Source organism: Macaca mulatta, chromosome 1 (genome assembly GCF_049350105.2).
Source record: "Macaca mulatta isolate MMU2019108-1 chromosome 1, T2T-MMU8v2.0, whole genome shotgun sequence".
NCBI classification, from domain to species: Eukaryota; Metazoa; Chordata; class Mammalia; order Primates; family Cercopithecidae; genus Macaca; species Macaca mulatta.
Window position 1 is genome coordinate 187,887,152 of NC_133406.1, and position 27,895 is coordinate 187,915,046.

Sequence of the window (27,895 nt, forward strand, 5' to 3'; positions counted from 1 at the left end):
TACTAAAAATACAAAAAAATTAGCCAGGCATGGTGGCAGATGCCTGTGGTCCCAGCTACTCAGGAGGCTGAGGCCAGATAATGGCATGAATATGGGAGGCGGAGCTTGCAGTGAGCCGAGATCGTGCGACAGAGTGAGACTCCATCTCAAAAAAAAAAAAAAAGAAAAAAGAAAAAAAAAGAATAGGCTTTTCAACAAAGGATGCTGGGACCACTGGACATCAACATACAAAAGAATAAAGACAGAGTCCTTCACACCATGTAGAAAAATTACCTCAAAATAGATCAAGGTCATAAATATAAGAGCTAAGATTGTTTCTCTTAGAAGAAAACATAGGTGTAAAAAGTTTAGGCTTTAGATTAGTAAAGTTTCTTAGATATGACACCAATGTATATCTATTAAACTTCATCAAAATTAAAAACTTTTGTGCTTCAAAGATCATCATACAGGAAGTGAAAACGGCACAGTGGCTAACACCTGTAATGCCAGAACTTTGAGAGGCTGAGGCAGGAATATTGCTTGAGCCCAGCAGTTTGAGATCAGTCTGAGGAACATGGTGAAACCCCGTCTCCACAAAAGATACAAAAATTACCCGGGTGTGGTGGTGCATGCCTGTAACCCCAGCTACTTGGGAGGCTGAGGCAGGAGAATTGCTTGAACCCACGAGGCGGAGGTTGCAGTGAGCCGAGATCACGCCATTGCACTCCAGCCTGGGTGACAAGAGGGAAACTCCCTCTCAAAAAATAAATAAATAAATAAATGTAAAATAAACTGATAAGAACAGATACTACACTTGATCTTAGCCAAAAGGCCGAGAAGTAGTCAAAGGTAGGCCGGGTGCGGTGGCTCATGCCTGTAATTCCAACACTTTGGGAGGCCAAGGAGGGTGGATCACCTGAGGTCAGGAGTTCGAGACCAGCCTGGCCAACACGGTGAATGCTGTCTCTACTAAAAATACAAAAATTAGCTGGGCGTGGTTGCAGGTGTCTGTAGTCCCAGCTACTTGGGAGGCTGAGGCAGGAGAATTGCTTGAATCCAGGAGGCGAGGGCTGCAGTGAGCCAGGATGGTGCCACTGCACTCCAGCCTGGGCAATAGAGCCAGACCCCATCTCAAAAACACAAATAAATAAATAAATAAAAGGCAAAGGGGCTGGGCACAGTGGCTCACACCTGTAATCCTTGGGAGGCCGAGGCAGGCAGATCACCTAAGGTTAGGAGTTCGAGACCAGCCTGGCCAACATGGTGAAACTTCGTCTCTAGTAAAAATACAAAAAATGGCCAGGCACAGTGGCTCAAGCCTGTAATCCCACCACTTTGGGAGGCCGAGGCAGGTGGATCACCTGAGGTCGGGAGTTCGAGACCAGCCTGACCAACATGCAGAAACCCCGTCTCTACTAAAAATACAAAATTAGCTGGGCATGGTGGTGCATGCCTGTAATCCCCGCTACTTGGGAGGCTGAGGCAGGAGAATTGCTTGAATCCAGGAGGCAGAGGCTGCGGTGAGCCGAGATTGCGCCTCTGGCCTGGGCAACAAGAGCAAAACTCTGTCTCAAAAAAACAAAAAAAACAAAAAAATTAGGCAGGTATGTTGGCAGATGCCTGTAATTTCAGACACTAGGGAGGCTAAGGCAGGAGAATTGCTTGACCCTGGGAGGTGGAGGTTGCAATAAGCCAAGATGGCACCATTGCACTCCAGCCTGGGTGACAGAGTGAGACTCTAAAAAAAAAAAAAAAAAGAACCATGGACAACAATTGTTGATGGGAGAAAACACTGGAAACCTCATATATTGCTGGTGGAAATGAAAAATGTTGCAGCTGCCTTGGAAAACAGCTTAGAAATTTATTACAAAATTAAACAGAGTTACCAATATGACCCAGGAATTCTACTCCTAAATATATACCCAGAAATAAAAACATGCCCACACAAAATCTTGTATATGAATGTTTACAGAAGCATTGTTCATAACAGTTAAAAAGTGGTCTGAGGTTGGGCACGGTGGCTCACACCTGTAATTCTAGAAGTTTGGGAGGCCGAGGTGGATAGATCATGAGATCAGGTGTTCGAGACCAGCCTGACCAACTTGGTGAAACCCCGTCTCTCCTAAAAATACAAAAATTAGCTGGGTGTGGTGATGCACTTCTGTAATCCCAGCTACTCAGGAGACTGAAGCAAGAGAATCGCTTGAACATGGAAGGTGGAGGTTGCAGTAAGCTGAGATCACGCTGCTGCACTCCAGCCTGGGCGACATAGCGAGACTCTGTCTCCCCTCAAAAAAAAAAAAGTGGTCTGAATTGTTTTTACTCACAACACTACTGACACCAAATTTCTGGGCTCTTCCCACGCCAACAACCAGTTCTGACACCAACTGGGTATCCTACAATTCAATTTGATTCTGACACTAACTACCCAGAATTAGCATAGCACTACAGTTTAGGCCACTGCCCCATTGCAGGTGCCAGCCGCAAGTCCCAGGTTTCCACCTGTACTTCTGACCAATGGACTATAAACTGTGGGATTCCAAGATCCCCTGAGGAGGGCCTCACGTTTGATTATCTGCTAATATGACTCACAGAACTCAGGAAGGCACTTCACTTACCATTAACTTCCAGGGAGGGGAGAGGGGCTCAAAGTTGTTGATAACCAATGGCCAGTGATTTAATCAATCATGCATATGTAGGCCTCCATAAAACCCCCCAAAAATGGGGTTTGGAAAGTATCCAGGATGCTGCACACACTGAAGTGCTGGGAGGGGGGTGTGCTGGAGAAGGCATGGAAGCTTCAAGCTCCTTCCCCCTAGGTTGCCCTATGTATGTCTTCCATCTGGCTGTTCATCTGTATCCTTCAAAATATCCTTTGTAATAAAGTAAGTAAACTTTTCATGGGTTCTGTGAGCACTCTGGCAAATTATCAAACCCAGGGAGCGAGGTGTAGGAACCTCCAATTTGTAGCCAAGACTGACAGGTGTTGTGGTTAATCCAGAGACCTACTACCTGAATTGGCATCTGAGGGTGGCCGTCTTGTGGAAGTGAGCCACTCACTTGTGAGGTCTATGCTAACGCTGTTACCGTCAATTTAACTGAGGTAAATTTTAGGGCACCCAACTGATGTCTGCTGAAAATAGAATTGCTCTGTATTGGAAAAAAAAAAAAAAACCACAGATCTGATCACAGAAGTGGTCTGTATTGAGAGTACAGTAGGAGAAAACAGTTTCTTTTCTCCTACTATATGGTTTGGTATCAAAAGTATTGAGAGTGGTGTGAATATAAAGGAGTATAAAGAAAGAAAAAATGTTTTTTCCTGTCATATGCCTTGGTCCTTCTGGCAACCAGCCCAGAAAGAAGCTATCTAGGGGCTCCCAGACACCAGTCAACTCATTAGCATACAAAAACTCTTTTCACTCCAGAGCTTCCAAGGGGTTTGGGAGCTAACGTGCAAGAAACAGGGTATGAAAACCAAATTTTTGGGGGGTGTTTTTTTTGTGTGTGTTTTTGAGACAGAGTCTTGCTCTGTCACTCAGGCTGGAGTGCAGTGGTAATCTTGGCTCACTGCAAGCTCCACCTCACGGCAGGTTCCAGTGATTCTCCTGCCTCAGCCTCCAGAATAGCTGGGACTACAGGCGAATGCCACCACGCCCGGCTAATTTTTGTATTTTTGGTAGAGACAGGGTTTCACCATGTTGGCCAGGCTTGTCTCAAACTCCTGACCACAAGTGATCTGCCCGCCTCAGCCTCCCAAAGTGCTGGGATCACAGGTGTGAGCCACCACACCAGCTTTTTTTTTTTTTTTTTTTTTTTTTTAAACTATATCATAGTAGAAAAAACCCAAATATATCCATCAAAACTGATAAATGGGCAGGGTGGGGTGGGGTGGGCATGGTGGCTCACACCTATAATCCCAGTACTTTGGGAGGATCACTTGGGCCCAGAAGTTCAAGACCAGCCTGGGCAACATGATGAAACCCCATCTCTACAAAAAACACAAAAATTAGCTGGGTGTGGTAGCCAGTATCTGTAGTCTTAGTTACTCGGGGGCTGAAGTGGGAGGTTGCAGTGAGTCGTGATGGTGTCACTGCATTCCAGCCTGGGTGACAGAGCAAGACTCTATTTCAAAAACAACAAAAACCAGGTGACTGGATAAACAAAATATAGTACAGCCCCACAACGGAATACTACTTAGCAAAACAGGAATGCTGATCAACATAAATGAGCCTTGAAAACATGCTGAGTGGAAGAAGCCAGTCACAAAAAGACCACATACTGTATGATCCCATTTGTATGAACTGTTCAGAAGAGGTAAATCTACAGAGACAGAAAGGAGATTATTGGTTGCTTAGGGTTAGGGGGAGGGTGGGTTAGAAGAAAATGGAAAGTGAATGCTAGTAGGCACAGGGCTTCTTTTTGGAGAGATGAAAATGCTCTAAAATTGATTGTGGCTATAGTTACACCACTCTGCATATATTAAAAACCACTGAACTGGGTACACTTTAATAGGTGAAATGCATGGTACGTGAATTATATCTCAATAAAGCTGTTATTAAAAATACTTGCCAGAGTCTGGCACGGTGGCTCACGCCTATAATCCCAGCACTTTGAGAGGCCAAGGCAGGCAGATCACCTGAGGTCAGCGGTTCAAGATCAACCTGACCAACACTGTGAAACTCTGCCTCTACCAAAAATACAAAAATTAGCCAGGCATGGTGGCCCATGCCTGTAATCCCAGCTACTCGGCAGGCCGAGGCAGGAGAATCACTTGAACCTGGGAGGCGCAGGTTGCAGTGAGCTGAGATCGCGCCACTGCACTCCAGCCTGGGCAACAAGAGCAAAACTCCGTCTCAAAAAGAAAAAAAAAAAGTTGCTGGGGGCCAGGCAGAGTGGCTCACACTTGAAATCCCAGCATTGTGGGAGGCTGAGGCAGGAGAATCGCCTGAACCTGGGAGGCGGAGGTTGCAGTGAGCCAAGATTGCGCTACTGCTCTACAGCCTGGGTGACAGAGCAAGACTCCATCTCAAAACTAAACTAAACTAAAATAAATAGTTTAAACAAGTGAAACCACAAGACTAGAAATAAATACATCAAAATGTTAATGATAGTTAGAGGTCATCTTATCCAAACTCCTCATTTCAAAGATAAGGAAAAAGGTTAAAAACTACAGTGAACTGTACCTCAAATATGTTTCAATTCATGAGTTCATAATGACACAAAATAAAAACTAGTTATCTTTGAAGGACACCAGGGAAATATTAACTCTGTATTTTGAAAATTGAGAAGGATGGGCGTGGTGGCTCATGCCTGTAATCCCAGCAGTTTGGGAGGCTGAGGCAGACGGATCACCTGAGGTCGGGAGTTCAAGACCAGCCTGGCCAATATGGCGAAACCCCGTCTCTAATAAAAATACAAAAATTAGCCAAGTGTGGTGGCAACCCGGGAGGCGGAGGTTGCGGTAAGCCAAGATCGCGCCATTGCACTCCAGCCTGGGCAACAAGAGCGAAACTCCGTCTCAAAAATAAAATAAATAAATAAATAACACCACAAGATCACCAAGAAATTCCTGTTTGAACACTGGTTTCAAGTAATTCCCTCCTCTACTCCCCAGCAAGTTTAGTTTCTTCAGCTGTTACAAGTAAAAGTTGGAAAAAGAGAGACCAATAAAGTATAAACACTTTAGCAAGGTATTCGAAACATTTTCCTAGCTAGTTCCAATCTTCCTCTCTAGCCTTTCTCACTGTTCCCTTCTCCCTGCCCCAAACAAGCTACCTGCCAGATACACTAAACTGCATGTTTAAGCAACCTAGCCCTTACTGTTCCTTAAGTACTGTAACAGACATTTTCACACCTCCGGGCTTTGTTAGTCCTTTTATGGCAAAAATCTCACTCATCTTTCATTTTTTAAAAATTTATTTATGTATTTATTTTTTTTGGAGACAGTTTGGCACTTGTTGCCCAAGCTGGAGTGCAATGGCAAATCTCGGCTCACTGCAACCTCCACCTCCCGGGTTCATGCAATTCTCCACCTCAGCCTCCCAGGTACCTGGGATTACGGGCGCGTGGCACCACGCTCGACTAATTTTTTTGTATTTTTAGTAGAAACTGTGTTTCATCATGTTAGCCAGGCTGGTCTTGAATTGACCTCAGGCAATCCGCCCGCCTTAGCCTCCCAAAGTGCTGGGATTACAGGCGTGAGTCACCGTGCCCGGCCTTTTTTCTATTTTTATTTTTTGAGACGGAGGCTCACTCTGTTGCCCAGGGTGGAGTGCAGTGGTGTGATCTCAGCTCACTGCAACCTCCACCTCCCCGTTCAAGTGATTCTCCTGCCTCAGCCTCCCAAGTAGCTGGGATTACAGGCACGTGCACCACGCCCGGCTAATTTTTAGATTTTCAGTAGAGACAGCGTTTCTCTATGTTGGCCAAGCTGCTCTCGAATTCCCGACCTCAGGTGATCTGCCAGCCTCACCTCCCAAAGTGCTGGGATTACAGGCATGCGCCACCGTGCCCAGCCAGCCTCGTCTTTCAAAATTTGAAGCTCACTACTTCTGTGATGTCTTTCCTAATTTCTAAGGCAGAATTAATTTTATTCTGAGCACCTGAAAAATTAAATTGTACCATTAACAACAGCTACTGTGTACTGAATGACAACTGTATGGTGTCAGCCACCAATCAATGTACTTCATAAATATTTTCAATCTTCAAAACAACTGTTTTGAACAAAAATAAACTGAGGCTCAGAAAGATTAATTTACATATCAGAGATAAAACAGCCAGTAGATGGCAGAGCAAGAATAAAAACCACAACAGCTATCTTTTACAAGGAATTTAGTATGTATCAGGTCCTGGTGCAGATCTCTTTCCATTTCTACATCCTGAGCCAAGCACAATTACATTATTGCATTTTAAAGATAAGGAAATTAAGGCTTAGGTTAAATCTCTTCCCCATATTCACATGGCCAATATATTGCTAAACCCCTACTTCAATACAAGAATGAAGCCAAAGCTTATATTTTAAGTTCTTAACTACTATACTAATATCATAATTATAATTATACAGCAATTATATGCTACTATATTGCTATGTGCTATATGCTATTAACTATGCTAAGTGCTTTACATATATAATTTCATGTATTTCTCATAAGAATTCTATAAATTAAATTCCATCAGTATCCAATCTATTCTACAGATAAGGACATTGAGGCTATGAGAGTTTAAGCAATTTGCTCAAGATTACAGAGCTAAGGATTACAGTCAGGATTAGATCCCAGGCAATCTACTCTAGAGTTAAATCTGTGCTTTTACCACTACATACACTGCCCTTTATAACTGATTCCCAAGTTTTCTTTTACAATTCCATGTTACACCATGGTTATTTATGACTGTATCTGTTTACCCCACTTAGCCATGAACTCTTCAAGTAGAAGGAACTTATTAACCCTTCCGTTACCCCTGGAACCACATGCAGTCCCTGATTTTTACCTGTTATGAGAGAGAAAAAAAAAAAAAAAGAATGAGTTCAAATTAAGAGAGTGGTAAAGAAACTTCCCCAGTGTCACATACTATAGAAAGTGGGGCCAAGATACAAATCCAGGTCTCTTAACAATGAAGTCCATACTTTTTCTCCTACACCATATCGTCTCTCAAACAGAACAATTATTAGTCCAGCTTTGAAATAAATGCCAAAATACAACTTGGGACTAACTAGTTACAGTGGCTCAGACAGGAGGTGATGATGCCATGGATTAGAGTAGCAATGACAATGGAAAAAAAATCAAAAGTGAAAAATATTTTGCAGAAAAGAATTGACAAAATGTAGTAAACAGTCAAACAAGAAATCAGTGCTGACTTTTTCTTAATACCCAGAACCTAGCATAATGTCTGGCACCCTAGGAGACAGGCAAGTTTTCTTTGAAAGGCCGATCAACATTCATACAACACATTTCTTACACACATTGTATCATTTACCCCTCACAACTTTCTTGTAGAACTGCTGTAACAGACACCATTTTGTATATGAGGATACTGGAACTCAGAAACAATAATGTACCCAAGTTCATATATTTAGAATGTGGCAGAACTGAACCTTGAACCAATCTTCAATGCCAAATATCATGCCCTTTGTCTTACCCATAAGGCCTCTCAGATGGAGGGAAAGGATGGAGAGGGGAGTTAAGACCTTACTCTCCAAAAAAAAACCTCCAAAAATGAATCCAAGATTTAACCCAGATCTGTTAATTATGGTCAGAAGAGATAATGAAGCCCTGTAATTAACTACCTCAAGTACAGCAAGCAGCAGCAGAGTGACACAGTCCCTGAGCAATGGCTGAAAATATATTCTATAGCAAATAGGAAGAACAATTCCAGCCACACACCCCCCCCCCAAAAAAAAAAAAGGTGGCCGATCTTTTTTTTTTTGGTTAATATAGTGTTTTTTTGGAACATGATATAAACCTGATAAAAGTGAATTTTTCAAGTAAAGTTTGCCCAGATTGGTCCTCTCAAATACTGCTGGTCAGAGTGTAAATTGGCACAAATTTTTCAGAAACTGGGGAAGTCCCTTTATCACTGTCCTAATTTGAACTCATTCTCTTTTTTGTTGTTCTAATAGGTAAATATCAGGGACTCTGCTGGGTTTGGGGGATATAGGAAGGGTTAATAATTCTGCTTGGTGTATCTGTGAACTCTATTCTACTTCATGATGTTTCCAGAAATGCAAATAAAGACTTTGAGTTATTTCAAAATGACTTTTTGGTTGCAGGATTGTGTTCCATGGATTATGACACTGCACTAAGACTAGACCACACAGGTCATAACTTAAAGAGATAAATATCCACCAGGCACAGTGGCTCACGCCTGTAATTCCAACACTTTCAAAGGCCAAGGCGGGCGGATCACAAGGTCAAGACCATCCTGGCTAACACAGTGAAACCCCGTCTCTACAAAAAAAATACGAAAAATTAGCTGGGCGTGGTGGCACGCGCCTGTAGTTGCTACTTGGGAGGCTGAGGCAGGAGAATTGCTTGAACCTGGGAGGTGGAGGTTGCAGTGAACCAAGATCGCCTGCCACTGCACTCCAGTCTGGGCGACAGAGTGAGACTCCATCTTAAAAAAAAAAAAAAAAAAGAGTTAAATATTCAAGTGATTCTCCCCTTGTTTGCACCACTGCACTCCAGCCTGGGCAACAAGAGTAAAACTCTGTCCAAAAAAAAAAAAAAAAACAGCCAGATGCAGTGGCTCGTACCTGTAATCCCATCACTTTGGGAGGCTGAGACGGGTGGATCGCTTGAGGTCAGGAGTTCAAGACCAGCCTGGCCAACATGGTGAAATCCCATTTCTACTAAAAATACAAAAATTAGCTGGGCATGGTGGCGGATGCCTGTAATCCCAGCGGCTCGGGTGGCTGAGGCAGGAGAATTGCTTGAACCGGGAGACGGAGCGTGCAGTGAGCCAAGATCACACTACTGCACTCCAGCCTGGGTGACGGATTGAGACTCCGTAACAAACAAAAAAAGAAAACCACCAGGTTAGAACCATGCCTTACACATTTCCGTATCCCCTACACTTACAGAGTAAATGTTTCAGTGTCTACTGAGTGAGAAGTAAGTATGAATAAATGAACTACCTATAAGCAGATCCTCTGCTCTTGAACCACAGCTTGTTATAAAAGCAAGGCACACCAGGGAGCGTGGAGCAATGAAGACAAGGCAAAAAAGGAATCTCATACCATTAGCTCTTCCTAAACCTTCTCATGGCTTTCTTTTCATCTCTACCCTTCCTTCCCGCAACCCCCACTCCAGTTTGTATTGGTCTTCCTAAATGCTCCTGCCTTGAAGTATTTAGTCATTTACACAACACTCAATTAGAGGTATTCTCAGTAATTTCCCCAAGATTCAGTCAGTTATCTGTTTTGTTGGTTAGTTTGTTTTGTATATTAAAAGTTTCATTCTGTTAAGGAATTGCCAGAGCCATGGCAAAGAAGCATTTCAACATTCTGAGCACTTGCGGACTTCAGAATCTCTGAGTAATGAGGTTTATGTTTTGGTTAATCACAAGAAAAAATATTCTTTGTGAATTATGCTGGTAACAATGTCTTATAGTAAACAAAGCATATTCACATCCTGATTTTCACTTGATACTCACGATAACCTTACAAAGTAGAAGAAAAAGTATTAAAAATTTCATTTTACAGTTAAGAAAGCTGAGGCACAAAAATGACTTGACTTCTCTAGAAATATTGTAGTTAAGAACAACAGTAGAACTGAAGGTGAATTCTAGTGGTATCACACTGAGCAAATTATCTAGCTCTTCTGACACTCAGTTCTGTCCTATGTAGAGTGGGGATAATATTAGTACAGTCATGTGTTGCTTAACAATAGGAATACACTCTGAGAAATGTGTCATTAGGCAATTTCGTCATTGTGTGATCACAGAGTATACTTACACAAACCTAGGTAGTAGATAGGATGCAAAAACCTGTACAGCATGTTACTATACTGAATACTGCAGCCAACTGTAACAAAATGGTATTTGTCTATCTGAAAAATCTAAACAGAAAAAGTCTGGGCGCAGTGGCTCAAGCCTGTAATCTCAGCACTTTGAGAGGCTGAGGTGGGCAGATCACTTAAGGTCAGGAGTTTGAGACCAGCCTGGCCAACATGGTAAAACCCCATCTCTACTAAAAATATAAAAATTAGCTAGGTGTGGTGGCTTGCATCTGTAGTCCCAGCTACTGGGAAGGCCGAGGCTGCAGTGAGCTGAGATTGTGCCACTGCACTCCATCCTGGGTGACAGAGAAAGACTCCATCTCAAAAAAAAAAAAGAAAGAAAGAAAGAAAAGGTACAGTAAAACTAGGTATAAAAGATAAAAAATGGTCCACCTATAGACGGGACTTAACATAAATGGAGCTTGCAGGACTGGAAGGTACTCGGAATAAATCAGTTGAGTTAGTAATAGTGAATGTGAAGGCCCAGGACATTACTGCACACTATTGTAGACTACAAATACTTAGGTTACACTAAATTTATTTACATTTTTTTTCTTTTTTGGGGGTGGGGGCAGAGTCTATCATCCAGGCTGGAGTACAGTGGTGTGATCATAGCTCACTGCAGTCTCAATTTCCTGGAATCAAGCGATCCTCTCACCTTAGCCTCTGGAATAGGTGGGACTACAGGTGTGCACCAAAGCACCCAGCTAATGTTTTTTATTTTTAGTAAAGACAAGGTCTTGCTATGTTGTTGCCCAGGCTGGTCTCCAACTCCTGAGCAAACGTTTTCTTTCTTCAATAATAAATTAACATTATGTTACTGTAACTTTCTTTTTTTTTTTTTTTTGAGACGGAGTCTCACGCTGTCGCCCAGGCTGGAGTGCAGTGGCCGGATCTCAGCTCACTGCAAGCTCCGCCTCCCAGGTTCACGCCATTCTCCGGCCTCAGCCTCCCGAGTAGCTGGGACTACAGGCGCTGCCACCTCGCCCGGCTATTTTTTGTATTTCTTAGTAGAGACGGGGTTTCACCGTGTTAGCCAGGATGGTCTCGATCTCCTGACCTCGTGATCCGCCCATCTTGGCCTCCCAAAGTGCTGGGATTACAGGCTTGAGCCACCGCGCCCGGCCATCTTACTGTAACTTTCTTAGCGATTTTGTGAACTTTAACTTTTTGATTTTTGAAGTAACAAAATATAAACACAGTGTACAGCTATAAAAAATATTATCTCTTTTATATCTTTTTTCTTTTTGTTTTTTTAGAGACAGGGTCTTGCTCTGTCATCCAGGCTGGAGTACAATAGCATAATCACAACTCACTGCAGCCTTGACTTCACAGGCTGAAAAGATCCTCCCACCTCAGCCTTCTGAGTAGCTGGGACTACGGGCACGTGCCATCATGTCTGGCTAATTTTTAATTTTTGTGTAGAGATGGGGTCTTACTATGCTGCTCAGGCTTTAACTCCTGGGCTCAAGTGATCCTCCTGCCTGAGCCTCCAAAGTGCTGGGGTTATAGGCGTGAGTCACCATGCCTGGCCTCTCAACTCGTAAGAATCAGGCTTAAGATGTCCTTCTCAAAAGCTTCCTAAGACTGATAATTCCTGTAACAGAACACAAGGGCTTTCACAGTGCTCCTTTACTGTGTCCTTGGGTGACTTTTTTCTAAAGATTGGGCCAGAAATCAGGTGGCTACAAAAATTACAAACTTGACAATTTAATGATAGAAACAGAATTTTTATGGACATCCTTCTAAAAGACCATGTAATACTATGATGAAGAGTGTGGGCTTGGGAGTCAGATTGCCTGGATTAAAATGCTACCTCTATCATTTACAAAACTACATAACCTTAGGCAGAGTACTTAATCTCCCTGAACCTCAGTTCATGATTGTAAAATGCACACAAGAGCAGTACCTATGTCACAGGATTGTTGTCAGATTAAATAAATTCTAAAAGCAACACACTGAGAACAGTAACTGGCATATACTATCTGCTCAATAAATGTATTACCGCAGAGTATCAGCTGCATAGAAAAAAACCCTGCGTTTTCTTCACTACTGTATTCTTAGAGCCTAAAACAATGCCTATTACATAGTGGGCACTAAATGTTTATTGCATGAATAAATGAACAGTCAAGTACAAATTTATTGTTAAGTATAATTAAAATACTATTTGCCTCTAGAGAAAAAGACTACATATCCAGAGAGAAATATTAAGTCCCAAGTCTAGACTTCAAACCAAAGAATGAAACTGAAAGGCACTCAAATATCATTTGAGTTCACAGGTACCTATGAGAAATTGAGTTATTAGACATTTCTGACTCCTCATCCTAATATTTCATGGGAAATCTCCTGTTTGGGTTTTTAAAAAACTTTTCTTTTCTTTTTTTTTGAGACGAAGTCTCACTCTTGTGCCCCAGGCTGGAGTGCAATGGCACGATCTCGGCTCACTGCAACCTCTACCTCTTCCGTTCAAGCATTTCTCCTGTCTCAGCCTCCCAAGTAGCTAGGATTACAGGCGCATGCCACCACACCTGGCAAATTTTTGTATTTTTAGTACAGATGGGGTTTCACCATGTTGGCCACGCTGATCTTGAACTCCTGACCTCAGGTGATCTGCCCACCTCAGCCTCCCAAAGTGCTGGGATTACACATGTGAGCCACCGCGCCCAGCCAAAACTGTTATTTTCTATTACTAATTCAACCAAGTCAGGCTTCCAGAAATAAACATCTATTATAACCTTAGATATGATCTAATCCCTTTATCCTCCCCCACCCCAATTGTAATCATTTTACAGACGAGGAGGAAGGTCAAGAAGACAGTACCAGCAGCGCGCAGTGGCTCACACCTGTAATCCCAGCACTTTGGAAGGCCAAGGTGGGCGGATCACTTGAGGCCAGGAGTTGGAGCCCAGCCTGGCCAACATGGTGAAACCCCGCCTCTACTAAAAATACAAAAAATTAGCTGGGGGTGGTGGTGCACACCTGTAATCCAAGCTACTCAGGAGACTGAACCATGAGAATTGCTTGAACCCAGGAGGCGGAGATTACAGTGAGCTGAGATCGTGCCACTTGCACCCCAGCCTGGGTGACAGAGACCTTGTCTCAAAAAAAAAAAAAAAAAAGAGAAAAAAAAACAAAAAGAGGGTAGTACCAAGGGCATAGATCACAGATAATAGATAATATTGTTCTTAAGGGTTACAGATATATTGAACTATTTGCTATAAACTATGGAGAATTGTTTTTCTTTTTAAAAGAACACCAACTACTCTTTGGAGACTCCTAGATGCCAAATTGAAAAGCAAGTAAAGCAAGCTTCTTGCACATATCACTTCAAGGCCTGGCCACTATGGCAAGCGGATATGTGTTAAAGGGCAAGGGGGTAGAGTTCTACCTAAAAAAGATCAAGACCTGGAAAGCTACATAAATGCCCTCCTCTTCCATCTAAGGTCATGTGATAAAGCTATTCTAGGAAACAAAACAAAAATTCAGGTCAGTGGCCACTGAGCAGATCACAGGAATTGTCAATTCAAAGGATACTTTAGCATTATTTTCCTGTTACAGTAACCTGGAGTTTTGAAACATAATATGGTAAACAGAGAAGTGGGTTAATAATGGAAAGAACGCTGGGCTTACACAGTCAGTCCTGGTTCTGCTACTTACTAGCTGTGTGACCTTAGGAAAATCAATTAACTTCTCAGTTTCCTTATCTGAAAAATTGAAGCTAAACCTCTGACTATCCCACAAAATGGTAATGAGGAATAAATGGGATGTCCATGAAAATACCTTTAAAACAAGGGCCAGGAGCAGCAGCTCATGCCTGTAACACCAGCACGTTGGGAGGCCGAGGCAGGCAGATCACTTGACGTCAGGAGTTCAAGACCAGCCCGGCCAACATGGTGAAACCACATCTCTACTAAAAATAAAAAAATTAGCCAGGCATGGTGGTGGGCACCTGGGAAGCTGAGGCAGGAGAATCACTTGAACCTGGGAGGCAGAGGTGGTAGTGAACCAAGATCGTGCTACTGCACTCCAGCCAGAGCTTCAGAGCCAGACTCTCTCAAAAAAAAAAAAAAAAAAAAAAAGGCCGGGCACGGTGGCTCAAGCCTGTAATCCCAGCACTTTGGGAGGCCGAGACGGGCGGATCACGAGGTCAGGAGATCGAGACCATCCTGGCTAACACGGTGAAACCCCGTCTCTACTAAAAAATACAAAAAACTAGCTGGGTGCGGTGGCGGGCGCCTGTAGTCCCAACTACTCGGGAGGCTGAGGCAGGAGAATGGCGTGAACCCGGGAGGTGGAGCTTGCAGTGAGCTGAGATCCGGCCATCGCACTCCAGCCTGGGCGGCAGAGCAAGACTCCGTCTCAAAAAAAAAAAAAAATAAAAATAAAAATAAATAAATAAAACAAAGCACTTTGGAAATTTAACTTAATTGAAATAAAAGGTCTCTGGTGTGAAAAGGTGGGTAATACATTCAGAGAGGTTAGAGCTCAACTTTACACAAAATTTAAGCCTATAAAAGCAGTTTGCCCAGATCCTGTAGTACTATAGCTAATAGAATGTATCTACTCTACTATAGTACTCGCCTTTAACTTGCTAGAATCTTACTACCTTTTCTTTAAGAGATGGAAGAATCACACAGAGGATTAATATAACCTTTTCATTTTACAAATTAAAAAATGGAGGCACAGAAAGTTAAAATGACTTGAGAAAGTTTACAGGGTCGGCTGAGCACTGTAGCTCGGGCTCACGCCTGTAATTCCAGCACTTTGGGAGGCTGAGGCAGGCAGATCATCTGAGGTCAAGAGTTCAAGACCCATTTGGCCAACGGTGAAACCCTGTCTCTACTAAAAATACAAAAATTAGCCAGGTGTGGTGGTGGATAACTGTAATTCCAGCTACTCGGGGGGCTGAGGCAGGAGAATCTCTTGACCCCGGGAGGCAGAGGTGGCAGTGAGCCAATATCGCGTCACTACACTCCAGCCTAGGTGATACAGTGAGACGCTGTCTCAAAAAAAAAAAAAAAAAAAAAAAAAAAAGGTTACAGGGCCTATGAAATGAAAATTACAAATGTTATATCACCAAGAATATTACAGCTTTAAAAAAAAGAAAAAGTCCTGGCCAGGCACGGTGGCTCACACCTGTAATCCCAGTACTTTGGGAGGCCGAGGTGGGCAGATCACCTGAGGTCGGGAGTTTGAGACCAACATGGAGAAACCCCGTCTCTACTAAAAATACAAAATTAGCCGGGTGTGGTGGTGCATGCCTGTAATCCCAGCTACTCAGGAGGCTGAGGCAAGAGAATCACTCAAACTTGGGAGGTGAGGTTGCAGGGAGGCAGTGGTTGCGGTGAGCCAAGATCACACCATTGCACTCCAGCCTTGACAACAAGAGCGAAACTCCATCTCAAAAAAAAAAGTCCTTAGAAAAGAAAAATATGACATTGAATAGGCATTCAGACACTGGAAAGCTAAGAAAAACATTTATATAAAGGAGAACTGAAGATAACAAAACAGAAAAACAAAAGATCTTTATATAAAGCTATTAAGGCTGGGCGTGGTGGCTCATGCCTGTAATCTCAGCACTTTGGCCAAGGCGGGTGGATCACTTGAGGTCAGGAGTTGGAGACTAGCCTGGCCAACATGGTGAAACCCGGACTCTACTAAAAAAGTACAAAAATTAGCTGGCATGGTGTCATGCACCTGTAATCCTAGCCACTTAGGAGACTGAGACAGGAGAATCGCTTGAACCTGGGAGGCAGAGGCTGCAATGAGCCGAGATGCCACCACTGTACTCCAGCCTGGGCAATGTAGTGTGTGTGCCCTGGAGGCAGAGCTTGCAGTGAGCCCAGATCGTGCCACTGCACTCCAGCCTGGGTGACTGAGCGAGACTCCGTCTCAAAAAAAAAAAAAAAAAAGAAATAAGGCTAAAATAGTAAAAAAGATCAGATCATAAAGGTCCTAGTATACTATATAAAACACTTTCAGGCCAGGCGCAGTGGCTCACACCTATAATCCCAGCACTCTGGGAGGCCAAAGGGGGCAGATCACTTGAGGACAGGTGTTCAAGACCAGCCTGGCCAACATGGCAAAACCCCGTCTCTACTAAAAAATACAAAAATTAGCCAGGCATGGTGGCTCACACCTGTAATCCCAGCACTCTGGGAGGCTGAGGTGGCGGATAACCTGAGGTCAGTTCGAGACCAGCCTGGCCAACATGGTGAAACCTTGTCTCTACTAAAAATACAAAAATTAGCTGGGCATGGTGGCATGTGCCTGTAGTCCCAGCTACTCAGGAGGCTGAGGCAGGAGAATTGCTTGAACCCAGGAGGTGGAGGTTGCAGTGAGCCGAGATGGTGCCACCGCACTCCAGCCTGGGTGACAGAGCGAGAATCCACCTCAAAAAAAAAAAAAAAAATTAGCCGGGCGTGGTAGCACACGTCTGTCATACCAGTTACTCAGGGGGCTGAGGTGGGAGACTCACTTGATCCCGGGAGGTAGAGGTTCTAGTGAGCTGAGATCACGCCACTGCACTTCAGTCTAGGTGACAGAGCGAAACTCCATCTCAAACAAACGAACAAACAAATAAATAAAACACTTTCATTCAACAACTATTTGCTGAGTCCCTACTAAGTGCTAGACATCACCAAGTACACAGGATATGTATCTCTGCAGATTCACTGCTATCTATAAGAATGGCTGTTAGCTGAGTTGTGCAGTACAATCTGTATAGAACAACAGCCCTGTATGACCACTGTAAACTAGAGGGCCGAAACTGCAGGCTCCACAAGGGTCTTAAGGAGTTCACAAATTCACATGCATATCAAGTACACTCTGTACACAATAATATCTTGATATTTTTAATGCATAATAGATGTTAGGTTTAACAGAGTATCATTTTAAAATATTACTGAATTCCTACCAGACCTGCTTTTTGGTTTTTTCCCCCCACAATTAATGTATTCTGAAAGTATGTTACTGTCCTGGCTCTCAAGGTTTTCAGTGTTAAAAAGGTATCTTCACAAGGTCTATTGTCTCAGACAACAGGGAGAAATTTAAAAATTCTGAGTAGGAAGACCAAGGCAGGCAGATCACTCGAGGTCAGGAATTCGAGACCAGCCTGACCAACACGGTGAAACCCCATCTCTACTAAAAACACAAAAATTAGCCAGGCGTGGCGGTGGGCGCCTGTAGTTTCGGCAATTCAGAAGGCTAAAGCAGGAGAATCACTTGAACCCAGGAGGCGGAGGTTGCAGTGAGCCGAGATTGCACCACTGCAATCCAGCCTGGGTGACAGAGAGAGATTCCGTCTCAAAATAAAGAAAATTCTGAGTAGGAAGAGTGGCACGCCCCCAGTGTTCTTTTCTCATTCCACCCTTGCCTAGTTACTACAGAATTTATTTTTCTTTCATTTATGAGCCTGGAAAATCTTAATCACGATTACTTCGCGTGAGAATAGTACTTGTAGCATTAAGTTTGTCAAAGAAATACTTAAGTGCTGAAGACATATTCTTCTTCAAAGTGCTTTATAAAAGTGATCTGGACCAGGCACGGCGGCTCACGCCTGTAATCCCAACATTTTGAGAGGCCAAGGTGGGCGGATCACCTGAGGTCGCGAGTTCAAGACAAGCCTGACCAACACGGAGAAACCCCATCTCTACCAAAAATACAAAAATTAGCTGGGCATGGTGGTGCATGCCTGTAATCCCAGCTACTCGGGAGGCTGAGGCAGGAAAATCGCTTGAATCCGAGAGGCAAAGGTTGCGCTGAGCCCAGATTGCACCACTGCACTCCAGCCTGGGCAACAAGAGCGAAACTCCGTCTCAAAATAAAAGAAAAAGAACAAGAAAATTGGTCAGAGTGTGTGTACAATTTTGTAGTTCTTGAACCCATACTGCCAAATCACTCTTTTTTTTTTTTTGAGCCAGAGTTTCACTCTTGTTGCCCAGGTTGGAGTGCAATGGCGCGATGTCGGCTCACTGCAACCTCCGCCTCCCAGGTTCAAGTGATTCTCCTGCCTCAGCCTTCTCAGTAGCCGGTATCACAGGCATACGCTACCACGCCCGGCTAATTTTTTTTGGTTTTTTTTTTTTGAGATGGCGACAGATTGAGACTCTTTATTTTTTTTATTTTATTTTATTTATTTATTTATTTATTTTTTGAGACGGAGTCTCCCTCTGTTGCCCAGGCTGGAGTGCAGTGGCCGGATCTCAGCTCACTGCAAGCTCCACCTCCCGGCTTCACGCCATTCTCCTGCCTCAGCCTCCCGAGTAGCTGGGACTACAGGCGCCCGCCACCTCGCCCGGCTAGTTTTTTGTATTTTTTAGTAGAGACGGGGTTTCACCGTGTTAGCCAGGATGGTCTCAATCTCCTGACCTCGTGAGCCGCCTGTCTCGGCCTCCCAAAGTGCTGGGATTACAGGCTTGAGCCACCGCGCCCGGCCGAGACTCTTTAAAAAAAAAAAAAAAACCTTTTATTCCATTGTTAATAATGACTATTTCTATCACTTATTAAATATACTTTTAAGAGCTAGTTCTAGGACCTATGAAAAGAGCAGTGTTTTAGCTGGCATTTCCCAATTCATCTATAGGCTCACATCATTACATTCAATATTGATATCTGCCGGGCTCATGGCTTGACATCCCAGCACTTTGAGGGGCTGAGGCAGGGGGATCACTTGAGCCCAGGAGTTTGAAACCAGCCTGGGCAACATAAACTAGACCCTACCTCTACAAAAACAAAAAAAATTAGCTGGGCATGCTGGCGTATGCCCGTGGTCCTAGCAACTCAGGAGGCTGAGGCAAGAGATCATCTAAGCCCAGGAGTTCATGATTATAGTGAGCTATGATTATGCCACCGTACTCCAGCCTGGGCCACAGAGCAAGACCCTGTCACTATGAAAAAACAAAAAATAAAAAAAAATTGATGCCTATTTCAATTTGTATATTTTTGAATATTTAATAATTATCTAAAATTTTCTCCTTTATAAAAATAGAATAGTTTGAGAGTATCCAAGAATTTATCTACTCAACATGTGTCAATTAGTGGGAATTAGGGGAATGGGTCATGATAACGTCATTCCATTGTTATAACTTAATCTGAACACTGAATACAGTAGCTTTTCTTCGTATAACAAACAGTTAAAGATAAGAAATATAAGTACATTGATGATAAAAGAGTAAATTATTACATTTATCTGAGCATGATTCTTAAATGACACATCAAGATATCTCTGATGGACTGACTGACTGATTGACAGTGTCTTGCTCTGTTGCCCAGGTTGGAGTACAGCGGTGCGAATCCTGCTCACTGCAGCTTCAACCTCCTAGGCTCAAGCAATCCTCCCACCTCAGCATTCCGCGTAGCTGGGACCCCAAACGTGCCCTCATATTTTTATTCTGTGTAGAGACAGGGTCTCACTATATTGTCCAGGCTGGTCTCGAACTCCTGGGCTCAAGCAATCCACCTGCCTTTGTCTCCCACAGTGTTGGGATTACAGATGTGGATTACAGGCATGAGCCACCATGCCCAGCCTCACAAAAACTATACAAAAAATACACTCTTGGAAATCATTAAGCATGACCTCTACAACAAACACATCTAATAAAAAAGAATAAAAACTAACATTCTATTTAAGAGATATTACTATTATTTTGAAATCAAGGGAACCTATAAAAGGTCTGATATACAAATTTTACCACAGAGTAAAATTTGATAAAAACTTTCTCAGTAACTTAATTTTACATAGAGAAATTCAATGCAAGATACTCTGAAAATGACTAGAATGATGATCCTACAGAGAACTAGCTGAGTCTTGTTTGTAAATTTTACTGAAATAGGAAATAATTCTGTCTTTGTATACAATTGCATCCATGCATGAACTTTATCTAAGGAAAATAATCTCTTATGTTGAATTATTACTTTTTTTTTTTTTTTTGAGACAGAGTTTCGCTCTTTTTGCCCAGGCTGGAGTGCAATGGCTTGATCTCGGCTCACCGCAACCTCCGCCCTGCCGGGTTCAAGTGATTCTCCTGCCTCAGCCCCTGGAGTAGCTGGGATTACAGGCGCCCGCCACCACACTCAGCTAGTTTTTGTATTTTGAGTAGAGACGGGGTTTCATCATGTTCGCCAGGAAGGTCTCAATCTCTTGACCTCGTGATCCATCTGCCTCGGCCTCCCAAAGTGCTAGGATTACAGGCGTGAGCCATCATATCCGGCCAAATTATTTAGAATTTTAGTCAGCTAATAAATTATATGTCTAATAGTAGGGGGAGATACAGAATGCCACTAGTGTTGATGTTTAATCTCTGTATACAATAATTTTTTTTTAAGCAAGAAGGAAATTTAGTAAGATTTCCTTCCTATTGTAGGACATTTCTCCACTTGTGCTTCTGAATGACTCTGATTCAAACTGGCATGAGACTGCTCAGACTTATGGTTCAAAAGTATAAGGTTGGAAGGGATTTCTATTTATTAATTCCCCCACACACATCCTTTTTCAAGTTTCAAGAACACATTTACTGATATTAATAATAACTTTCCATCTTTTTAGTTCAAAATGTCACTGTCATAAGAAAAAAATAGGCTAGGCATGGTGGCTCCAGCCTGTAATCCCAGGACTTTGGGAGGCCAAAGTGGGCAGATCACATGAGCCCAGGAGTTTGAGAGCAGCCTGGGCAACATGGTGAAACCCCATCTCTACAAAAATACAAAAATTAGCCTGGCGTGGTACTGCATGCCCATAGTCCCAGCTGCTTAAGTTGGATGAGGTGGGAGGATGGCTTGGGCCTGGGAGGCTGTAACCACAGCAAGCCGTGGTTACACCACTGAACTCCAGCCTGGGTGACAGGGTGAGATCCTGTCTCAAAAATAAATAAATAAATAAATAAATAAATAAAAGCTATTAGTGTTGCTGCTTAACCATCCTATCTAAAATAGTTGCCCCCTCACACATACACATTATCACTTTATATCTTACCCTGGTTTATTTTTTCTTAGTATTTATTATATAACTATTGTCATTATACATTTATAATTTATTTATTGCATATCCCCTCCCTGTACCCCAAGTCTTTTTTTAACCTCTGTAATCACAGTGCCTAGAACATCACCTAGCCCTTAGAAGCTGGTCAAAAATCATCTCTTTATCAATGATTTTTACATTCTGGACATGGAAAGAGACTCTAATTAAATAATTATAGTAAGAAATATAAAATTACAGTTGTTATATATCCTATGAAAAAGTACTACATAATAAAGAAGGGAGTGACCTAGGTTTTTTGGATAGGGTTTCCCTGAGTTCCCTGAATTGAGAACTCCAGGATATGTTAGAGTTAGGCAGGCAACAGAGAGTTATCACCACAGGTCATTTGCATATGCTGCTCCTTCTATCTGGACTTTTTTTTTTTTTTTTTTGAGACGGAGTCTCACTCTGTTGCCCAAGCTGGAGCGCAGTGGCACAATCTCTGCTCACACTGTAGCTTCCACCTCTCGAGTTCAAACAATTCTCCTGCCTCAGCCTCCCGAGTAGCTGGGATTACAGGCGCCCGCCACCATGCCCAGCTTATTTTTGCATTTTTAGTGGAGACGGGGTTTCTCCATATTAGTCAGGCTGGTCTCGAACTCCTGACCTCAGGTGATCCACCCGCCTCGGCCTCCCAAAGTGCTGGGATTACAGGCGTGAACCACTGCACCCGGCCTATCTCAACTATTCTTTACATAACTCCTATAATTTAATCCCTCAGTTCTCTACTTGAAAGTAAGACCTCTGCAAAGTCACTCCTAACGATTCCATTATTCCACAACTTCTCTTTTCTTTTCTTTCTTTTTTTTAATTTTGATGAGGTCTCACTCTGTTGCCCAGGCTGGCGTGCAGTGGCATGATCATAACTCAATGCAGCCTCGAACTGCTGGGCTCAAGTGAGCCTCCCACCTCAGGCTCTAGAGCAGATGGTACTACAGGCATACACCACCATGCCCAGCTATCAACTTGTCCTTTTTCAGCAAACTCAAGATATATTAAAACTCTTCACATTTAAAATTACTCTATACAGGCTGATGCGATGGCTTGTGCCTGTAATCCTAGCACTTTGGGAAGCCAAAGTGGGAAGATCACTGGAGGCCAGGAGTTTGAGATTAGCCTGACCAACACAAGGAGATCTCTTCTTTACACAAAAATAAAAAATCAGCTGCATATAACAGAGCACACTTGAAATCCTAGCTTTACTTGGGAGGCTGAGCTGGAAGGACTGCTTGAGCCTAGGGTTTTGAGGCTGCAGTGAGCCATAATCATGCCACTGCACTCCAGTGTAGGCAGCAGAGCAAGACCCTATCTCAAAGTAAGTAAGCAAGCAAATAAATAAATAAATAAATAAATAAAACTGCTCTATATACATAAGACGAAAAATGCCAGAGGTCACATCTATTTTACTATCTGTGATTTCCCCAATGTCATCAACACTCCAAAAACATTGTTAGATTAATTAAAAGTAAGGACTATGTCTTAGACCAGTAGTTCTCAAATTGCGGTTCACAGACCAGCAGCATCAGCACTACACGGGTGTCGACAGAAATGCAAACTTTCATAGTGGTTCATGTCTATAATTCCAGCACTCTTGGAGGCTGAGGCGGGAAGATCACTGGAGCCCAGGAGTTCGAGGCCAGCCTAGGCAACATGGCGAAACCCCACCTCTACAAAAAATATAAAAATTAGCTCGGTGTGATGGTGGGCACCTGTGGTCCCAGCTACGTGGGAGACTGAGGTGAAAGGATCGCTTGAGCCTGGGAAGTCAAGGCTGCAGTGAGCTGCGATCATGCCACTGCACTCCACCTTAGGGACAGAGCAAGACCCTGCCTCAAAAAAAAGAACTGCAAACACTCAGGCCCTGCCCTCAGTTCACTGCAACCTCTGCCTCCCAGGTTCAAGTGATTCTCCTACCTCAGCCTCCCGAGTAGCTGGGATTACAGGCATATGCCACCACACTCAGCTAATTTTTGTATTTTTAGTAGACACGAGGTTTTGCCATGTTGGCCAGGCTGGTCTCGAACTCCTGACCTCAGGTGATCTGCCTGCCTTGGCCTCCCAAAGTGCTGGAATTATAGGTGTGAGCCATCACGCCCAATCAAGAATTCATCTTAAACATCTCAACTATTCAAATGCAACCTAATTAACATTTAACAAATGGCCGGGTGCGACAGCCTCGGCGACAGAGCGAGACTCTGTTTCAAAAAAAAAAAAAATTGGCCGGGCGCGGTGGCTCAAGCCTGTAATCCCAGCACTTTGGGAGGCCGAGACGGGCGGATCACGAGGTCAGGAGATCGAGACCATCCTGGCTAACACAATGAAACCCCGTCTCCACTAAAAATACAAAAAAATTAGCCGGGCGTGGTGGCGGCGCCTGTAGTCCCAGCTACTCGGGAGGCTGAGGCAGGAGAATGGCGGGAACCCGGGAGGCGGAGCTTGCAGTGAGCCGAGATCGCGCCACTGCACTCCAGCCTGGGCAACAGAGCGAGACTCCGCCTCAAAAAAAAAAAAAAATTAACAAATATAAAATACAAAGCTTTATAATAACCATTCATTCAACTGTATTTATTATCTACGAAAAATACTGCACTAGGAAAAGTAGCCTCTACTGATAATTCCTAGCTCAAAATAAGCTAATATTTTGCCTTCTCCTCACGTCTCCCATACATACACTGTTACTCTGTGTGTACATGTTTTAACCATCAAGGAAAAATCAAGTTAATTAGATGCAAAGTTTAAAACATAATCATGCCTAATATGTCTGCTGTGTTCTGAATGTTTCTGTCTCCCTAAATTCATATGTTGGAATCCTAATTCCCAAGGTAATGGTATGAGGAGGTGGGGCCTTTGGGAGGTGATTACATCACCAGTGTAGTGCCCACATGAATGGGATTAGTGCCCTTATAAAAGAGGCCCCAGAGAGCCACCTGGCCCCTGCCACCATGTGTGAAAACAGTGAAAAGGTGACTCAGGAACAGCCCTCATGAAACACCAAATCCGCTGGGGAACTGATTTTGGACTTCCCAGCTTTCCGAACTCTGAGAAATAAATTTCTGTTGTTGACAAGCTACCTAGTTTATGGTATTTTGTTACAGTAGATTGAATGGGCTAAGACAATATCTTGCTTGCCTCATTTCCTACTACACATCTTCATTCTTGCATCCTTCCATGCTATATAATGGTAATACTACCTCCTACAATGCATCCTAATTCCTTCCTACTTTCTTTCTTTAAAAACAAAAAAAAATCCCTGTGAGGGCATCCTTTCTACTTGCTACTCATATTCATGAGGCATTCTTCCCCTTCCCAAAATGATCTATAAAAACCCTATTCAACTTTCAGGCCCAGCTCAAAGGACACTTTTGAATCCTAAATACCTCAAGCGGAGTTCATAACTCCTCCCTCTCATACATTCATTCTCAATGGAAGGGCCCACACTTTCAAAAATCTAGCAATGTGATGTCTTAGGTAGGATGGCTCTTTATTCTGAAAAGTATATCATCATACCTCACTCAATATCATTTTTGCACCAAAATTAAGATTCTCTGCCCAGGCGTGATGGCTCATGCCTGTAATTCTAGCACTTTGGGAGGCCAAGGTGGGAGGATGGCTTAAATCCAGGAGGTCAAGACCAGACTGGGCAACACAGCGAGACTCCATTTCTACAAAAAGTTTTACAAATTAGTGGGGCGGCCGGGCGCGGTGGCTCAAGCCTGTAATCCCAGCACTTTGGGAGGCCAAGACGGGTGGATCACGAGGTCAGGAGATCGAGACCATCCTGGCTAACACGGTGAAACCCCGTCTCTACTAAAAAATACAAAAAACTAGCCGGGCGAGGTGGCGGGCGCCTGTAGTCCCAGATACTCCGGAGGCTGAGGCAGGAGAATGGCGTGAACCCAGGAGGCGGAGCTTGCAGTGAGCTGAGATCTCGCCACTGTACTCCAGCCTGGGCGACAGAGCGAGACTCCGTCTCAAAAAAAAAAAAAAAAAAAACAAATTAGTGGGGCATGGTAGTCCGTGCCTGTGGTACCAGCTACTTGTGAGGCTAAGGTGAGAAGATTGCTTGAGCCCAGGAGTTCAAGGCTGCAAAGAGTCATGATTGTGCCACTGCACTCCAGCCTGGGCCACAGAGCAAGATCATCTCCAAACGACGATTCTCAGACTCACTCTTTCTGTGTAATCCACTAGCTACCTCAAATTTCAATTTAAGTTTATACTAGTCAGGTGGCAAATGAGACCATAAAGTGAATCATTCAAGCACCTAGCTGGCCTGGGCACTTGGAATAATAAGTAAGGCACGGTTGCTACCTAGAACTTACATTCCACAGGGAGAAACAGGTTAGCATACAATAACAGTGTGTGAAAGTGAAGGAGACAGACACAGGGAAATGACAGACTAAAAATGCAGGAGCGAGTTAGGGAAAATTCATAGATTAAATAATTTAATAGTACATCACTTTTCTAAAAAACAGATGGAGGGAAAAAAAGAAACTGACTAACCTCCTAGGGGAACATAATTATCAGGACTTAGTTGCGCCTTATTCCTCCCAGAGACCAAAATTTAGCTTGTTGCATATGTTGGAGCAATGTTTTCAATAAATGTACAGCAAACCACTTATAACCCAACTCAACGAAAAAATCCAACTGAAGCCTCAACCTATTTTCAAACAGAAAGAAAATTTGCAAATATAAGGTTCTCCCAACTAAAGGCAGACAGAGCAAAACAAATGAACTCTTTAGAAGGTTTAAAGAGACAGTCACAACCTGCCAAGCTGATTGTCAGTCTTCAAATGCCCTTGGTCTCTGCCTCCAAATGAAAACAAATCATTTAAGTAATAATAGTCAAGTCTGTAAACAAGTATTTTTAAATTTCTCCAGCTGTACCTCCACATTAAAAGATGCTCAAAAAAAAAGAAAAAGAAAAAGAAACTCAAAACATTTTTTAGCTATTTCTGTCAAAAGACTAGATCTCTCCTGAGGTCACAGTATGCATGCTGGCCCTCATTTCATTGCTCTGTAACACACCACCACTCCGGTTTTGCAATGACACTAGTTAATAGGCTTCCAGGATCTCTTCAATACCTCCAAAAACGAAAAGGAAGAAGCAAGCCTACAAATCCCTATCTGCCCGACCTACAGCTCCCGGGAAGCAACAGTCCTCAAATTGTTACTGCTTAGACCCCTGAAGCCCGTAGAAGGAAATGGGGACAGCTGCGAAAGCGAACCGAGCGAGGACATCCGATAAGGGAAGAGGAAACCTGGATGGGAGAGGACGAAGGGGAGAAGGAACACGGAGAGGAGGGGGCAGTGGAGATAAAATGGTGAAGAGGGGTGAGAAGAGCAAGGAAGAGCAGCGAAAAATAGGGAGGAAAGGGGGGGGAAGTAAAATTCACATAAGGGAAAAAAAGGCAAAATGATAGAGGAGAAAGGAGGGAAGGGTTAGGGTTACAGGACAAGGAGTGGGCGACAAAAGGAATGCGAAAAAGGCTGTCACTGGGAGTGATAAAAAGGATGTCATCGGGGAGAAGGGAGATTCAGTGGATGTCACCTAAAGGGGTTCACCCCAGCAGGTGAATGGGGGAGCACGGACAAGGAGGAGCTGGACACCGAGGGGGCGGTAACGAGGGAAAGAGGTAAAGGCAGGGAGCCCGAGGGGACACCAGAGACAAGGAGGGGCAAGCCCGCAGGGGCTAGCGCGGCGGGCGGGGGCTAGGGTGGCGGGCGGCTGCGGCTAGGGCAGGCCTTGCTCCCTCACCATGGCTGCGCCGGCCTGGTCCTCGGGCATGCAGCCTCCGTCCTGGGTGCGGCGGCGGGCCGGACCGGAGCCCGCCCCCAGGCTGAGCCGGCGCGGAGGCTCCAGGAGGCTCCGGCGAGCGGCCGCTCCGGGCTTGGCCCAGGCCTCGGCCTCCTTCCCTTAAGCTAGAAGTGTAGCAGCAGCAGCCGCAGCCGCAGCCGCAGCCGCAGCCCGAACCCGAGCGCAGACTCCGCCCCCGCGAGGACCCGCCCGGGCGCGCGAGCCCGCGCTTGGCCCCGCCTCCGCTCTCAATGCGCAGACTCAGCCGAGGGCTCCCGCCCCCCCCCCCACCCCGACCTGTAGTTTCTCCCCCTCCCAGACCCTTAAAGGAGCAACACACCCCTAAATCCTAGCCTCCCTTCAAAATATGAAGAGCTTTAAATATTACATTATGACAAGAGATTAGAGCACCGCTCGCTTAGGTCGCCTATAGACCCCTCTGTCACTCATCATCATTCTTTAAGATTTGGGCTTCTGGTTCACTGTCATTCATTACTACTATTGTCAAAATTCTTGGTGATTTCAAAATTCGCTTAATTCTTCCAATCCTCTGGCCTCGCAGATTCTTCTCTAGGGATCATTCTTGGCTCAGCCTCTCACTCTCATGCTCAT

General features: G+C 43.9%; 1 protein-coding gene, 4 long non-coding RNA genes and 1 pseudogene across 12 annotated transcripts in view; 2 read left to right on the forward strand and 4 right to left on the reverse strand.

Annotated features, from left to right (window-relative positions):
• ZYG11B (zyg-11 family member B, cell cycle regulator) overlaps positions 1 to 27,475 on the reverse strand; it is a 98,683-nt gene extending 71,208 nt beyond the window's left edge. For 6 of the 7 annotated variants that reach the window (XR_013401869.1, XR_013401870.1, XR_013401871.1 and 3 more), the window contains exon 1: positions 27,245 to 27,475. Coding sequence is in view for 3 of the 7 variants with exons in the window: in XM_077956561.1 (XP_077812687.1) it covers positions 27,245 to 27,274 (30 nt within the window). In the remaining 4 variants the exon portion in view is untranslated. Of the gene's footprint in view, positions 1 to 16,950; positions 17,031 to 27,244 lie in introns of all 7 variants that reach the window. The other variant, XM_077956553.1, reaches the window with a different exon arrangement.
• Positions 59 to 14,522, forward strand: LOC144333357 (uncharacterized). Of its 2 annotated transcripts, none has more exons than XR_013401944.1 (2): positions 59 to 679; positions 14,474 to 14,522. It is a non-coding gene; the product is annotated as an uncharacterized LOC144333357 (long non-coding RNA). The 2 variants fall into 2 exon arrangements; XR_013401947.1 differs by lacking the exon at positions 59 to 679 and adding an exon at positions 9,389 to 10,825.
• Positions 670 to 823, reverse strand: LOC114674712 (U2 spliceosomal RNA; annotated as a pseudogene).
• LOC144333353 (uncharacterized) lies at positions 12,840 to 14,553 on the reverse strand. Its single transcript, XR_013401938.1, has 2 exons — positions 13,341 to 14,553; positions 12,840 to 13,107 (listed from the first exon to the last, which is right to left on the reverse strand). It is a non-coding gene; the product is annotated as an uncharacterized LOC144333353 (long non-coding RNA).
• LOC144333356 (uncharacterized) lies at positions 21,881 to 27,456 on the forward strand. The gene is made up of 2 exons (XR_013401941.1): positions 21,881 to 21,919; positions 26,798 to 27,456. It is a non-coding gene; the product is annotated as an uncharacterized LOC144333356 (long non-coding RNA).
• LOC144333350 (uncharacterized) lies at positions 22,287 to 24,737 on the reverse strand. The gene is made up of 2 exons (XR_013401935.1): positions 24,161 to 24,737; positions 22,287 to 23,420 (listed from the first exon to the last, which is right to left on the reverse strand). It is a non-coding gene; the product is annotated as an uncharacterized LOC144333350 (long non-coding RNA).
• Positions 27,476 to 27,895: the final 420 nt, after the last annotated feature.